Source organism: Corvus cornix, chromosome 15 (genome assembly GCF_000738735.6).
Source record: "Corvus cornix cornix isolate S_Up_H32 chromosome 15, ASM73873v5, whole genome shotgun sequence".
Lineage (NCBI taxonomy): Eukaryota > Metazoa > Chordata > Aves > Passeriformes > Corvidae > Corvus > Corvus cornix.
The window spans coordinates 11,097,623-11,114,455 of NC_046345.1; the positions used below are offsets into that span (position 1 = coordinate 11,097,623).

General features: G+C 54.1%; 1 protein-coding gene across 1 annotated transcript; it reads right to left on the reverse strand.

Moving 5' to 3' along the window:
• Nucleotides 1-1,755: 1,755 nt before the first annotated feature.
• Nucleotides 1,756-9,907, reverse strand: LOC120410847 (protein DGCR6). Its single transcript, XM_039561173.1, has 5 exons — nt 9,714-9,907; nt 9,485-9,645; nt 8,730-8,830; nt 4,517-4,657; nt 1,756-2,487 (listed from the first exon to the last, which is right to left on the reverse strand). Exons 1-5 carry the CDS (start codon nt 9,839-9,841, stop codon nt 2,404-2,406), a joined length of 615 nt encoding a protein of 204 aa, XP_039417107.1. The 5' UTR covers nt 9,842-9,907; the 3' UTR covers nt 1,756-2,403.
• Between the last annotated feature and the right edge of the window lie 6,926 nt (nt 9,908-16,833).

The window sequence follows — 16,833 nt, forward strand, 5'->3', positions numbered from 1 at the left end:
ACTGAATCGACCTCCTTATGTGGAGGGGACCTTGCTCTCCTCCTCAACAGCCCAAAATACAGGAAAAGGAAGGAGAAAACAGGACTTGTCCCTTCCTGCCACCCATCACTCACCTTTCACCAGCTCCTGGGTGAACATGGGGCTGGCATGGAGCCACAGCTCCCACGTCAGTCACCTTGCACCTGAACAGGGAACTTGATCCTTGGGTTGCATCCCCTCTCCATGTCACTTCTGGCACATATGGAGCTCTGGGCAGTCCAGCTCTTTTCAGTCCAGCTCTGTGGATGGCTGAAGCCAAACACATGTTCCTGGGACACTGGTTCAGAGTTTGGGGGCGGCACAGGACACTGAACCAAGGAGCTGAGACAGCCAAAGCCCAGCAGAATTTCTAGCCCCTTTGGGTCGCTCTCACCAGGTCTGCCCCGTGTTACCGCCAGTACCACAGCTGCAGTGGCGGGGGCAACGCTGTGGGATGGTGTCACCCTCTGGTGACAAAATGACACTAGCTTGGAAAAAATAGCAGTATCCTCCACGTTGTACTGTCCAGTTTCAGGGGGCTGAGCAAGTGTTCCTCTGGTGAAATCCTGCTGACCTGATCACAAGCCATCCCAGGGGCTTTGCTCCCTTAGGGTAACCTTTCCCACCAGCTATCCCCATCTGACCCCCTGCAGCTCTCCACCTTGGCCTTTCTGAAACCCAAAAAAGACAACAGGCATGGAAAACTTCAGCTTGGATCTGATCAGCTGCCTGGCAGAGCCAACTACAAACAGATGGTGGAAGCAGAAAGCCCAAGAGCTGCTGTTGTCATGGCAGTGCCAGAACAGCTCCCATGATTCCTGGCACCAGCTCTCCTTGGAGACACAGCAGCAATTCTGGATCACGCAGGGCTCTGGACCAAGGTGGGCTCCATTCCTTGCCCCACAGGGCAGCGCAGTGAGGCTGAACCCACCAGCAGTAACCTCAATCCCAGTTCCTCCAGCCACACCCTCACTCTGCTGCTGCTCCAGCCATTCCAGAGCTCTTGTGCAGAGGAAAGGGGAGCTTCTAGGAGGCAGTGTGGCCCCCAGCATCTGGGCATCCTTTCCTGCCACAGAACCCATTGTTCACCCCTGCCTTCCTCATCCTCACCTCAGGCAGCAATTTCCTTGCCAATAGCTCTGGTCACAAACCCGAACACAGATGCTGACTTCACCCGGTCTGCACCAGTGACTACCCTGTGTCCTCCCAGGAGAATGAAGGTGTCTCCAGAGGGGAATGTTGCCCACCTTGCCCATCACCATTTCTCAGCAGTGTAGCACAGACCTCCCACGTGAGGGTCCAGGGGCAACACAGTTCCAGGAGGTCTGTGGGGACGCTGCAGTGGTGCAGGTCCCACACCAGCCTGCCTTCCAGACAGGGATTTTCATCCAGGAGGTGAAGACCCCACACAAGCAGTAGGTCTTGTCTCCAGCTGCTGAACCTCAACAGCATCACCCTCATGGGGAGGGAACACCCACACATGATGGAAATGGGAGGAGGCCTCAGCCCTGAATTTCCAAAAACCTCATTGGTCCTTGTAGCTCTGATCTTGTTTGTCTCCTCCAGGACCAGCTCTCTGCACCATAAGGCCACCCACAAGTTCTTCCAACACTCTGAAAGGTCTCAGAAACACTCCAGGTTCCTCCCCAGCTTCCATCTAATGCACCATAAGCCCCACACTCAGCAACTGAGGACAGGACAAACACAACCACTGGCATTCAGAAAGCTGCAGCCTCAGAAAGGAGAGTAGAGTGTTTTATTTCTCTTAATTTGGAAACTGGTTTAAAAGAACAAAACAAAAGCTCTGCTTTCTGAGTCAGTGGGAACACTGAAAACACCAGTCCAGTAACTCTGGGCTGAGCTCTGAAATCCTCCTTTAATACAGACAATGCTGGCCAGCATACAGATAAACTAATATAGCTAATGCTGGTACCAGCCTGGAGGAGACTCTGGGAAGGGTCTGCCTAAGAGGTTGTTTCTGCCTCAACAACACACAGAAATATCCTTGGAATTTCCGCCCCCCCCCCCCCCCCAGTTATGTAATCTAAACATAAGGTCACCCTCACACAGCAGAGCTCAGTGTGCTGCCTCAGTACTCAGCCCAGCCTTGGCTCAGTGATGGCTTCAGCACAGCTGCAGGACATTCCTGGCAGGTGACCATGCTCCATCAGCTCCCAGCTGAGCCAGAGAGTCATCCCCAGGCTCCCAAGCACCCCCTGGCTGCACTGAGCTCTGCCTGCCCCAGCTCTAATCGAAGTGCCTCAGCAATTTCTTCTACTCCTGTAGCTTCTTCCTGACACAATAAAAAGCAAATGCATGGACAGTCTGTTGTTTAGAGGAAAGTCTGAGGAAAAACTCTGGGAAATGAACAGCAGATTTGCTCTTTCAGGAAGAAGTCTTCTCAGCCTCAGCTTCCTTCTGCTGCAGCTTCCGAATCAGCTCCAGCAAATTCATCTGTAAAGTCAGCTCCTGTAAAGGGAGAGAGACGTTTGTGCAAGGAGATGATCCCATTCCCTGCTGCAGGAACGACTGGCCTGTACCACCTCCTCAAGAGCTACTTGCTCTTAGGGAATTAAAAAAAAAAAAAATCAACCAGGCAACTAAAAACCAAAGGCTTCATTGTGTTTAAGTGTTTCTCTAAAACACAGAGCAGTAGTATCTTAGCAGACCTGCTGCAAACTGTGGCTGTCTTAGGAATCCCAGTGCTTGAGGATTCCTTAAGGATCCAGAGATGGTCTTTCTTGACCATGATAAACGTGGTAGGGGCTATGAGGGCTGGCCAGTTCTGCAGGCTGAGGAGGGGCAGCAGCCCCAGAGGAGGTTCTCCAGGCCCCTCCCCACATCCTCCACAGCATCTCCAACTCCCCGACCCCTTCCCAGCACAGAAGGGCCAGAAGAGGAGGGATTGCTTTGGGAACCCTCTAAGTGGGATCCAAGGCAGGTGCAACACATGGCTGTGCTGGTGCATCAAATTCCCTGCAGGCATTTCATTCCTCATTCCTGGAAAACTCCCTTTTCCAGGACCACAACCAAATGGAGACACCAACATCAGCTCATGGTTCCTTTGCCATCTGCTCGTTCTTTAGTTATGTTTAGCTCAGAGACAACATGGTGGAGCCACTAATTCGCAAGTGTAGGTCTGTGAGTCAGCCCTGCAGACACGGAGCTATGGAAATAAAAATCTGTTTCTGTAAAAATATATCCCCTGCACAAGGAAGCATTTCATACAGACTGGGGGGAAACACATCAGCTGATAGCAACTGCATGAACAGATTCCAGCAGGGATTTCTTGGTGGCACTCACAGGCACAAGCCAAGATGCGGGTCAGGCTTGGCACTTGTCCTGAAGGCAAACATACACAAACCCAGCAAACAGGAACCCTGGTAAGGGTTATTACTTACAAAAACAACATAAAGGGCAGGGCAGGAGGGAGAGAAGGGGCTCCCTGCATTATACAGCCGGAATAGCAGCACTGAAAAAATGAGAGGCTTGTTCAAGGCTCCACAACTGGGAGTCGTGTGGGTGGGTGTTAGAAAATGCCTGTTAAGCTTCATTTAAGCCGCGTTTTCTCAGCAGTAGGTCTTTATCAAAGTGACATTTAATCAGCTGAAAAAACAGAGTTAAGAACAGCCTGTCTCTGTGTTCCCTGCAAACTTGTATGGCTTTAGAACAGGACTTGGGAATTTTCAGTTTTTTCGTTCCTGCAGTGGCATAAGGACAACGTGGACAAACCCAGGTGACTCCTCAGATGTTTTGAGAGCAAATGCACTGGGGAAACTAGGAACAATTCTTTAATCACAACCTGAGATCATCAGCTCCAGCAAGTCACATGCAAGAATGAACAAGGTGCCTAATAAACAGTCTTGAAGGCAGTTTTTACAGCTAAGCTGAATACAAAAGCAATAAATTTATTATTTTAGTGCTTTTCAGATCCATTTGAGAGTCACAAGACTGCAGGCTCTTGGCACAGTGTTTCTTCCCTCCACAATGGAAAAAAATACTGCAGGAAGTTGGGAATGCTGCCAAGTGGTACCTGGGTTATGAACTGAGTACAAGGTCTGTCCAGTGGACACCACCCATCAGCTGGGAGGCAAAGGATGGATTGTTCTGTCTGACACAGCCATCCCCAATTTATCTACAGTGATATTTTTTAAAAAATTAAAGATACTAAGCCAAGAGTACTGTCAAACAATCATGGAATGGTTTGGGTTGGAAGGGATTTTTAAAGGTCATCCATTCCCACCCCTGCCATGGGCAGGGACACCTTCCACCATCCCAGGCTGCTCCAAGCCCCATCCAGCCTGGCCTTGGACACTGCCAGGGATCCAGGAGCAGCCACAGCTTCTCTGGGCACCCTGTGCCAGGGCCTCAGCACCCTCCCAGGGAACAATTCCCTCCCAATATCCCGGTATCCCATCTATCCCTGCCTTTTGGCAGTGGGAAGCCATTCCCTTGTCCTGTCACTCCAAGCTCTTGTCCAAACACCTCGCCTGCTAACCTGAGGGTTGGTGGTGATGTAGAAGCCAGACACCCCAGCCTTCTCCAGGGTGCTCTGCTGGTCGATTACTTTTTGGTCCAATTCCAAGACTATCTTCTCATCCATCATTCGCTGTTCCTCTCGGATCTGTTGCTCCATGGCCTGGAAAACAGAACAGCCAATGTGAAAGTGAAATATCTGCCTTCTTCCTGGCTTTTTCTCATCTCTACAACTTTTACTGGAACCCAAGAGCAACCAGGCTCTGAATCTCTCCTGATGAGTCCAAGGATAGCAGTGGGCAACCAGCACAGCCCCAGGTCTTAACACCTCCACCTGCAAAGCTATCACTCAAGAAAATGCAGGGAAGTCATGGGAACAGCCTGCTCTCCGAGTGTTTGGAGGCCAGAAAAGACCATGAAGAACTGATCAGTGTCTGAATCACTTTCTCTGATGAGTTACCACCTGAGCTATGGCTGTGCTTGGCCCAAGAACTACATGCCCCTCTCAGGTGAGGCTGAAGGAAGCCTTGGAGGAATAACACAGGCCACTGAAGCTCATCAAGATGCCTCCCTGGACACTAATATGGAACTGCAGCTGTAAACCCCACACAGATCCTATTTATTTGTGAAAAGATCTGAACGCTGGGGCTCTATTTTTGACAGACTGAGAACATTATGAAAGAAGGACCTTGCCAGAATAGCCTCAACCAGGAGGACATGGCCACTCCTGCCTCACCAACATCTGCTCAACCTTCAGCAGATAGCCTCTGTGCTGCCTCCAGAGAAGAAATGGAGCCCAGCAAACTTATGGGTGCCAAAGGCACGCTGGAAATCAAGAGTGGGAGCAGAGAGCAGGATTGCAGGGCACAAGCAGAGTACAGCTGAAGTAAAGAGCTCCATGTGTGCAGAGGTGATACACCCCCACCAGGCTGCACTGAGCAGCAGACTTCCTCTGCAAGCCACAGGGAACACCAGGAATCATCAAATCCCATCAAAACACAATGACAGGCTCATTTTCCTAGGGTGGGCAGCAGAGTGAGGGGGTGGATTCTGCCCCTCTGCTCAGGTGCAACCCCACCTGCAGAGCTGGCTCCAGCTCTGGAAGCCCAGCACGGGAAGGACGTGGAGCTGCTGGAGCCAGTCCAGAGGAGGCCACAGAGATGCTCCAAGGGCTGAAGCCCCTGTGCGACCTTAGAGCCCCTTCCAGTGCCTAAAGGGGCTCCAAGAGAGCAAGAAAGGGACTTGGGACAAGGGATAGAGTGACAGGACAAGCAGGAATGCCTTCAAATGGAGAGGGCAGGATTAGATTAGATGTTAAGAGGGAATTCTTCCCTGTGAGGATGGTGACACACTGACAAAGATTGTCCAGAGAAGCTGAGGCTGTCCCATCCCTGGAAGTGTCCAAGGCCAGGCTGGATGGGGCTTGGAGCAACCTGGGATAGTGGCAGGTGTCCCCACCTATGGCAGGGTGTGGGACTGGATGAATTTTAAGGTCCCTTCCAACCCAAACCATTCCATGATTCTGTGCTTCTCCTGCAAGAAATAAGAAACAAATAAGCCATTAGAGAGCATCCAAAGGAGGGCAATGAACATGGTGAAGGGCTTTGAGGGGAAGCCATATGAGGAACAGCTGAGGACACCTGGTCTGTTCAGCTGGAGAAAACGAGACTGAGGGGAGACTTACTGAAATTACAACTTCCTTGGAAGGGGAAGAGGAAAGGCAGACATTGATCTGTTCTCTGTGGTGACCAGTGATAGGACCCGTGGGAATGGCTCAAAGTTGTGTCAGGGGAGGTTAGGCTGGAGATCAGGGAAAAGGTCCTTTCCCCACAGGGTGCTGGGCACTGCCCAGGCTCCCCAGGGAATGGGCACGGCCCCGAGGCTGCCAGAGCTCCAGGAGCATTTGGACAGCGCTGCCAGGGATGCCCAGGGTGGGGCTGATTGTTGGGGTGCCTGTGCAGGGCCGGGAGTTGGACTGGATGATGCTTGTAGGTTTCTTCCAACTCAGCTTATTCTGTGATTCTCTGGAAAGCCACAAGTTTCAATGTTTCATTCGTGCAACGCTGTCCCTTTGTAACAGAGAACACAGGCACATGTTCAGCTGGAAACATCCACGTGGTTAAACTATCCCCACTGCACAGAAAGGCAGAAGTCACAAACCCCAGGATTCCCTACAGCAGTGGCTGGTGGTTAAAAAGCCCTTAGGGGGAGATGAAGGCCTCCACCCTGCCACAATTCCTGGTGAAAATTCAGAATTTGTGTGACAGATCTCTTGGCCATGAACAGTCTGGGCACAGGCTGAGGTCTGTCTGCAGCAAGGGTATCCACAGCTCTCTGCAAAACGTGTGACCTAACAAAGAGCAGTTATCACTCACATGGGGCAGGAGCTACCTCTTGGAACCTCTCCTGGATGTAGAGCCCACAATTAGCATGTCACAGTGAGAAACCTTCACAAAACCATCTGCAATTAAGGAGGATGCAGAACTTGGATCCACTAGAAGGTGACCATACAAAAGCTGCTTCAGAGAAAACATTCAGGGCAGGATCTCATGGCAATAAATGGGAAGAAACTCAACTCCAGCCCCAAGAGAAGGCAAGGCAGAGGGATGACTGCTCCTTCACCACAGGATGCTGAGGAATGAACCTACGCAAGCTCTGTCCTCACACTTTCTTCAGTCCAGGGGTTCATGCTCTTTGTGGGAGATACAACAGATTGAATCCCCATTCCGCAGATTTTCCTTCCTCCCACCCACCTCAGTGTGCCATTGTCTCCTTCACTTACTGTGCTGGAGGAATGACTTTCTTTGGGCTTGAAAAAACCCCCCAAATTTAAGTGCCTCACATTGTTTAGTGTCGGCATCTAATTCCAGGTTAGAGAAAAGTGCCGTATCTTGGACAGATCTGAGGCTTAAACACAGGTTTTGCTTCAGCCCTGGTGGCCACGGACCCTGTATGATGGGCTAAGCTTTTCTAAATGCCATGGGTTCCACAGAGAAGCCAAACATCCAAAACCTACACCTTGTATTACCTGTCCTGGGAGCCCAATCCCAAGCTGTCTCGAGGGAGGTGGTCATGGAAACCTTTAACCACAGAGCACAGCTCCAATTAGACACATATCAGATATAACTGAGATGATCAATCTGTTCCCAAAGTGCTCTATGGCAGAATTGTCAGAGGATAAAGAAGGGAAAAAGTGACTCTATTAACACCTGGGAGAGGAAAACAGAAGAAAGGCAGAGGGCAGGTAGGAGGAAGTGGGAGGAAGTTGCACAGCATATAAGACAAAGAGAAGTGAGACATATTTGAGCAATTTAATGAAATACTGGAAGCATTTAAGAGAGGCAGTAGATACTACTGCTGCAAGTCTAAATTACTCAGAGACAAAAGTAACAGGGACAAGTACCAGAGGTCCAGCCTGGCTTTAGTCACCTTGACGGACATGAGGAACGTGGAAACACCAAAGGATCCAACAGTGAGCTTGTGCTCACATGGTGCTTGTCATGGGCCAAGGCAGAAAACAGTTCTCGTTCGCCTAATGTGGACCAAAGTAACTTCCCCCCACATTTCAACTCCACTGATTATATTAATCTGCTACTTGCCATTTTCTTACATTATAAAACTGCCTCTATCTATCACCAACAGGTGACAGAAAAGTCCTTTGGGACTGAATCTTCTCAAAATGCCTTGGGATGCTCTCAGAAACTATTACTATAATTATGAAACTCGAGGTGTTTCCTCCTTATCAGTGCTACTCAGTAAAATGTGATTCTTTTGAGTATTTTCTGCTTTTGACTTGTTACAATATTATGGCAGATCTCAGGTGCCTTCTGCACGTTTTCTATCACTTGCTTCCTATCCTATAGAGGCTTCAGCCCACCATAATGATGGATCATTAAAGTACTGTGGACAGCACTGCCTTTGGAGAAGGCTCCTGAGCTTCCAAAATTCACAGATCACACCTGGGGTGGCAAGAGCCTGGGCCCCTACCTTGGGGAGACAAAAAGTAAAGCAGGAGGAGAAGGCCTCTAGACTGGGGTGGGGAACCTAGGTCTGTGCTAGCAAGGCCAGCCAGGACAGCTGGTGTCTCCCGAGGCTGCAGGGCAGGAATAGCCAAACCCTTTGGAGATGCTGCAATGCTCCTGCAGCAATGGGGCTGTGAGAGCCCTGGGAAGAGACACAGCTCTGCACCCGACCCCCCCCCCCCTCACCTCCATCTCCAGCCCAGCCCCCCTCACCTCCATCTCACGCTGCTGGGCTGCACGGAGCAGTGGGAGGTTGTGGGGCCTGCAGCACTGCTGGGCCTCCTTGTGCCGGTGGAACAGCTCCTGCTTCAGCCCTGCCATGGGCACGGGGGGCGCTCAGGAGGGCACACTACTGCCAGGTGCTCCCAGTGCCATCAGTTCCACCCCTCCCTCCCCCGAGTGCCCTTCCCACAGCTCCCTGGTGCCCTCACAACCCACCCCCAGGGCCCCCCAAAGCTGCCTTTCCAGTGCCACCCCCAAAGCCCCCCCAACCTGCCCCTCTCAGCGTCATCCCCAGCCCCCCCAGTGTCCCCACCGCAGACCCCCAGTGCCCTCTAGTGTCACCCCCAGTGTCCTCCACTGTCTCACAATCTGCCCCCTCAATGTCACCTCCCACCCCCTCACTGTCCCCCCCAGTCCCCACACAACTCACCCCCTCGTTCCCCAGTGCCACCCCCAAGCCCCCACTGCCCCCCCAATCTGTCTCCCTGGTGCCCCCCCACCGTCCCCACAACGTCCCACCCTCAGTACCCCCCGAATCTCCTCCCTACCACAGAGATACCCCAGGCCCATTTCCCCCCGCAGCGTCCCCATCACTTCCCTGCAGTACTACCCCCATTTCTCCTGAGCTGTCCACTCCCTGTGTCCCCCCAGTGCTCCAGAACGGCCACCCTTGTGCCCCTCGCCCCAGTGCTCCCCTCTCCGGTCCCCCCAGTGGCCTGGGACTACCCCCCCGGTGCCTCCGGTACCGCGGTGCTCGCTGTGCAGCTGCCGCCGCTGGCTGTACAGGTTCTTCTCGGTGAGGTGCTGGATCTCCAGCAGCCCCTGCACGATCTCAAACACGGTCCCGTCCAGCAGCGCCAGCGCCAGCTCGGACAACGTCGTGTACGAGAGGCGCTGTTGGCAGGCGCTGCGGGCACACACCGGGTCAGCGCCGGCATCGGCAGCGGCCTGTGGCCCCCCTCGGGCTCCACTCACCTGGGCAGCGCCTTGACAAGCGCCTGGAGCTCGGCCAGCAGCCGGTAATGCCGCTCCTGCTGCCGGGACAGCACCACCTGCTGCTGCTGCTGCTGCTCGGCCACCTCGAACCCTCCAGACCGCGCCATTACCCCCGCGCCGCTCCCTCACCGTCCTCCTCCGATCTGCGCCTGCGCAGGGCCGCGGGCGGCCTCACCCTCCTGCCGGAACTTGCGCATGCGCGGGCCCGCCCCACGCCCCCGAGCACCTTCATCGCCCCGCCCCGCCCCCGAACCGCGCAGGCCTCGCCCCTCCAGCCTTCACAGCCGCGCCCCCAGGAGCTGCCAATCCCGGCCCAGACCCCTCCCCGTGGCCCAGCCCATTTGCCGCCCCGCTGCCACGCCCCCTCGCTGACCCCGCCGGTTTCCCCGCCGCGTTCCGGCGCTCCCGCTCGCCGTTCCCGCACATCCCCGGTCCCTGCCGCTCCCGGTAGCGCGGCGGCAGCACCGGCCACCGCCCCCGCCTGCCCCGGGACCCCTACGCCCGGCCCCCCGAGCCCCGGCCGGAGATTTCCAGGCGGTTCCACTCCAGCCCATCCCATGGGATGCACGGGCGGGAATCTCGGAGTGTCCCGCTGCTCCGGCTTGGAAGCAGCTACAGATGTTTTAAATTACTTTATCAGAAGCATTTCAGACGTAATTTGTCCTCTTTGGAGTGGATGAGTCAAAAGTGGGTGACAGGATAACTTCAACCACGGCCAAAAATGTGGTGCGTCACCGGCACTGGTGGGATTGCACTGTCTGAAGTAATTCCAGCCTGTGAAGTGGGGAACATTGTCTATGAACACTGCGCCAGAGTCATGCTGGGCAATGTTTGTGGGTGCCCTAGGAAGGACGAGGCCGCACAGCTGCCCAGATCCCTTCCAACCCCTGAATACACATTGTTACGTGCTGAGATGGTCATGGGTGCTTCCCGTGGGTGCTGGGGTGTGGGTGATGAGAACTGGAGCAGGATGAGCTGTGCAGTCATGGCAGCAGAGCACAGGAAAAGGTTCCTGTCTTGCATTAGGAAAGATTCATTGAAATGGGTTAAAAATACCTTTAAAATACTGGATATAATAGGACTTCAAAGCCTACAGAAGCTGCGCTGCTGCTTGAGAGGACAGGAAATGGCCATGTGAGAGAACACAGAGTATCTCCAGCAAAATGGGGTATCCTGAAAACATCCTTGAATAGATATTACTTTTTCCCGCCAGTTTAATGCCTCAAATTTCCATTAAAGGATCCCCAAATCCCAAGTGCTGGAGAGGCTTCGAGTGGGCTGACTGCAGATCTCTCTACCTCTGGGCTGCTTAGACCTTATTACCCTGTCGTGTCCATCTGTCCAGCCTGTCCCCTGCCCGTCCTTCCCCCAACCTGGTAGCAACACCTCCATGGAATGATTTCCTCAGGAACCACCACGAGGTTTTGCTGTGCTGGAGCAGCCAGAGGTTGAGTGCTGCAGCCTCTGCTGAGCTGCTGGGTGATGGGAAAAGAGGATCCTTTAATGCAGAGCTATGAGCTGTGCTGCCCAGCTCCGGCTGGGGCAATAACCTGGATCAGGATGAAAGCGTCCCAAACACTTTGCCATGCTCCTCCATGAAGATTTGATGGCAGCTTTTGCTAAATATCCCCCTCTGTGTGCCACCTGCTGTCACACAGTTTTGCTGTCCCAGGGAATTCTCCCAGCAGCACAATCCAAAATCCCACACCTACCTGCCATTCACACCTTTGATAAGCTCTGTTGGCAACCAGTGACACTCAGGTATGGTTGCCAAGGCTTCACCTGAAACACGACCAGACCAGCTGCCTCCCCTGACATGGCTGCCTGCACTGGTGAGGACATAAATGCTACCTGCCTTGTCCTTTCCAAGTGTCACAGCCTCGTGGGCATGGCACAGTGCAGCCCCTGCCTTGACTTCGCTGCTCTCATGGCTCACTGGGCTTCTGCTCCCTTCCCAAGGCTGTTTCAAGGGGCTTTCAAGCCTGGGGGTGTCTGCTGTGGGAACCCTGCGTAGCAGCAGGCTGGAGGGAGGAGGCCATGCAGGAGGCTCTGGCAGTGCATGGCCATGGCTGTGGACAGTGGCTGTGGGGTGCCCGTGCATGCCTGTGGGTGGAAAGGGGGGCAGCTGGACAGCTGAGAGGCTCAGCCCAGGGAAGAGGAGGGCACATGCCCAGGGGCACTCTCCAGCAGTGCCGGCAAAGGAGCAAGCACGATCTGGTGCCTGTGCATGCCTGTGAAGGTGGAGGGAGGGGGCAGCCAGGGCCTCTGCTCTGCCACGGACATTCCTCTCCCTTCCTTTGTGCTGCAGGAAATCTGCACTTCCTCCCTCCCCAGTGCTCCTCCCGGCTCAATTGCTACCAGATGTGAGTCCCATGCACTTCTCATTAGCCCGGCAGCTCTGGGTGCTGCCTCTGCAGCCTGCAGGGCTGGTGATGCCAAAGCTGGGATTTTGGGGGTCCTGGGGCAGGAATCTGAGCTGGTGTGTGCTCCATGAGGTACCTGGCTGTGTTTTGCACTGGGATCTTTGCTGGGCCAGGATGCTGGTGGGGATGCAGGGTGAGCTCACTGTGGGGATAGAGCTGGGACAGGGTGCTCTGCTGGGACCTGCATGAGTGCCATAGGGACAGAGGGACACGGGGTTGGGGTTGGAGGAAGGAGCTCAGTGAGCTGGATTGCATATGGGTCACCTGTTGGGGACAATCTGCAGCCCTAGGCTGGGTCTGGGAGTGTAGGGGACGTGGGTGGGTGGCACACATAGGGATTGGGGCTGGAGAGTACGGTGACCTGGGGTGTCCCATGCTCTGTATGTCCAGGCAGGGAGCACATCAGGATATGTTGGGATGTGCAGGAGGCTCCTGGGGGGTGGGTTCTGGTTGAGGTGGGGTAGTCCCTGACCAGCTAACAGTGTTTGCAGTGGTGCCACAAGCAGCTCAGGTGACACAGCATGGGTGGAGGAAGTACAGGTCCTTCCTGAGCTGCCCAGAACATGCCAGCAGCCAGGATGAAAAAACAGCAGCTGGACCCAGGGGCCTGAGAGCAGAAACAATCCTGCAGTTGGGTTGTGATGCCCAGGAAGAGCCTTAACTGAGCCTGGATTGAACTATGGAGAGACAGACAGAGCTGAGAAAGCTCCTCTGTCCTTCCTCACCCTGATACCCCCACCATGGAGTGAGGGAGGCTGGGGAAGAGCTCAATGGGACTCTTCCTGCTGGGCACGATGAGGCTATATTTGGGTGCATATGGCCATGGGACCTCTGCACTGGGAGAGTGGGATGTTCCTTACCTTGGCACAGAGGAATCTGTGGCTGATCTTGTCCTGCTGCTGCTTCTTGAGCCCCCAAACCAGCTGCAGGGCTTTCCTCATGCTGCTGGTGCAGAAGAGGCTGGGAAGAAGCAGGGAGACAAGAAATACAGCAGGAGTGGGGTGTGTGAAGCATGGTGCATGGGGGCATATTGCCATGGGGAATAGTCCTGCAGAGAACCCTGAGCACACACCCTCCTGCAGGAGGTATCTGTCCAAGCCTGGAGTCCCTGGGAGAGCTGCCACATCACCATGGCTCTGAGTCACCACTTCAGAGCCGGCCCCCCCAACCTTTGGTGAGTGTGGTGTCACCAGGCAGCCAGCTGTCACTGGAAGAGGCCAATGCACCACCAGTTCTGCACCAAACATGGCTTTACTGCCTTTACTGTGGAGTCAGGGACAGGTCAGCATCATCTGGTTCTTGGGCTGAGAGCTGGTGAGCATCCCAGCAGTGGCTCTGCTCTCCATGGCATTGGTGTGGACTGAGATGGCCAGAGCCGGTGACTGGATGGCAGCTCAGCCCAAGCCATGGTGCTTGCAGTTAGTCCCTGGCTGGCACCTGAACCGGGACTGGAGCCAGGGTGCTCCTGGAGCAGCAACACCCCTGCAGGGCCAGGTCTGGGAGGGTCCTCTCCTTAAGGCTGGATCTGTCTCTCCTCAGCCAGCTTGGCTTGGATGTTTTCCTCAAGTCTCCTCCAACTCCTCTTTGGACCCTTCTGCACCAGCCCTCTGGAGCAGGGGGTTCAGCAGCAGGCCTCTGACTGCACCCTGCACTGGCTGAGTGGTCACCCACCACAATGGCTTTGCCACCTGTCCCCAGCCTTGCCCCCTCCTTTTTCACACTTTAACCTTGTGTGGGCCCTCACCTCATCCCCCAGGCGAGGGGAGGGCATTGCTGGGACTGCCAGAGCATCAGCCTCAGGCTCACCGGATTTATTCCAATTTAAACACTGCAGAGTAAAAGTGTTTCCCCTGCTCTGGCCTCTGGAACTGAATATCTGAACGGGAATTTCGCCCCTGAGCTGCAGCTAAAATAAGACCTGGATCGAGGTGGTCACTGGCTCTTGGTGGTGCCGGATGAAGCCTCCACGCTCCCTTCCCAGTTGGCTGCTGGTGTAGCCAGGAGAGCAAGGGCTACTGAGCTGGAAGGGCAGTGGACATCATTGGAAACATGTTGGAAAACATGTCCAGGCTTTGGTTGTCTGGGCCAAGTTCCATGGGGACACAGAGGAGATGCTGCACCCATGTGTCCTGACTGCACGTCATTCCTGGGATAGGACATGGAAGCTCATCCAGGGCAAATTCATGTGGATTGTGGCTCAGCAGCCCAGGAGCATCTCATGTCTTTGCCACCTGCAGAGAGAAGGGTGTCAGGTCTGTTTGAGATGAGGTGGCAGGTCTATATCACCCCATGGACAACACCCTGCCTGGGGAGCCTGGGCAAGGGGCAGGACTGCTTCCCCTGGACCTGCTGCAGAGGCTTCCGGCTGGCTGGTGCAAGTGCTCCCAGGTCACTGCACAGGGCTTCATAACCAAGAATGAGCTGGGATGAGACAGAAGTGTGTGGGCTTGGCTGGGAGTTGTGCACAGGGGCCACAGGCAGCAAGGAGTGAGTGCAAAGGATGTACGGGATGCAAGAGATACAGCAGGCTGCAGGGGACACAAAGCTGGCAGCAGGATAAAAGGGATACAATGAGCTGAAAAGGATGCAAGGGATGTCAGGGATATAAAGGATGCAGGAAGGGCTGCAGCAGACTATAAAGAATGCATGTGCAAGGAGGCTGCAAGGGATTCAGAGAGTGCAACGAGGTGTAAGGATTGCAATGGGATGTAAAGGATCCATGGGAGGCAAGAGATGTAAAGGATATGACCGTATGCAGGGGTTGCAGCAGCCTGGAGCCAGCCCCTTCTATCCCTTGGCTGGGGCTGCCCAGTTGGCATCCATGCCCCTCTGTGTCAGCAGCCTGACTTTGGGCAGGGACAAGGACCCCAGCTCGTGGGTCCTGGGGTCCCCCTTGCTGTGCCCATGCAGTCACCAACTGAGCAGGGGACAGCTGCAGGCTGCACTCCCTTCCCCTCAGGATATTTTCGGGGTCTCCAAGCCCCTCGGGGAGACAAAACCCCCGCCCCAGTGAAGCGGCTGCGGCTCCTCTGCTGCAGACAAGGGGCCCATTCAGCCCCGCGCCCCGACCCCCGCCCCGCATCCTGCGCAGTTCCTCCGGGGGAGCGCGGCCAGCCCCCGGCAGCAGCCAGGGCCGATCATGTGGCTCCTAATGAAATCCAGATCCGGGCAGAGTGATGACATTGCGCAGTGATTTGTGCTTCCACACAGACTAAACACAGGCGGGCGAGATGCGGCTGGGAGCACAGGCTGCGGATGAATCAGGTACCCGGAGCCTCTGCCTGACTTCCGCCTCGTTATTCCTCTTCTCCTGCTCAAAATACTTGGATAGAGTGCCCTCGTGCTTTCCCTGCAAAAATAGGGATTTTTCCCAAATGATGCTTGCAGAGGCTGAAATAAAGGCTCAGGCTCTTGGGTCTGTCCAGCGATGGCTCCGCGTGTTAGAAGTCCCTTTGCTCTGTGCAGCACATTACGGCTAGGGGTTTATTGGTGTCCTGGATCACATGGAAACACTTCCACTATTCCGTGGGGTGAGGGAGAGTCTTAAAATGGAGCCAAGGTGGGTTTGCTGGTTCTGCAGCCGGGGAGGTGCTGCATGCCCACCTGATGCCTGCGAGCGGGGGTCTGGCTGCAGCCCCTACCCTGCGCAGTGCTCAGGGCACTGCCCTGTGCCCCGCTAAAGGCACATTCATGTGCACCTCATCCTTCAGGCTGGAGGGCTGGGGGCTGCAGAGGCACCCCTGGAGGTCTCGATAAGCTGAGGGTGCATCCCCAGTTTGAAGCCCACACAACGCATTGCAGCGCAGGACAGGGCAGAGGAGGCGACCGTGGCTTTGCCCAGCCCTGAGTGCCCATCAGTGGGGACAAAATGGCTTTAGAGGGGTGCCAGGTCCTGCTTGCAGAGCCTGGAGCTGCTGCTGGGATGGTGCTGGGAGGTGAAGTCCCTGCCAGACATGCTGTTGCCCTGTTTCCCTGCAAGTCCGTGCTGGAGCCCCCTGAAGCCCAGATCCTCAGGAAGTACCCAGCACAGCACTTGTTGGATTCAGCATCACAAAACCCGGTCTGTGGGCAGGTGTTGGGAGGTGCCTGGGTGGCACTGCCATGAAGCCAGCAGGGATGGGGCTGGCACCTGGATGCTGTGGGCAGGCTCAGCCTGACCTTGATGTCCTCACCTTTGGTTCCTGGAGCTTAGAAAAATAGGTAAGTACATAAGTGTTTGTGTGTGTATATATATATTACTGTATACATAAAACTATAGAAGTTTATATATCTATGTTATATATTTGTAAGTATATGTACCATGTACTGCGGGAGTATATAGGAGAGTGTAGTTGTCTATATATGAAAAGAAATATAGAAATAGAAAAACATTTACTCCTGGAGTGTACAGGAGTGCATACAAACATATATATATATATATATATAATATACACTCCTATACATTCCAGGAATAAATTATATATATATATATATATATATATATACACACACACACACATATATATATAATGTATATTGACATATTAAAAAAATATATATAATATATACACACACATATTTTTGCGTGGGTGCATATACTCCTGGAGTATATATTTTTATCAATATCCTGTGTCTTGTGGCATCTCAGGCACTGGGTTCAGAGACAAACCACCCTCTACCCCCCTGCTCCATTTCCT

What these genes read in the sequence shown, in the direction of transcription:
- LOC120410847 (XM_039561173.1), bottom strand. Translation starts at nt 9,841, where the DNA reads ATGGCGCGGTCTGGAGGGTTCGAGGTGGCCGAGCAGCAGCAGCAGCAG. An exon ending in CTTGTCAAGGCGCTGCCCAG is followed by an intron (nt 9,646 to 9,713) that starts GTGAGTGGAGCC and finishes GTGTGCCCGCAG; the next exon opens with CGCCTGCCAACAGCGCCTCT. An exon ending in ACATCACCACCAACCCTCAG is followed by an intron (nt 2,488 to 4,516) that starts GTTAGCAGGCGA and finishes CTCCCTTTACAG; the next exon opens with GAGCTGACTTTACAGATGAA.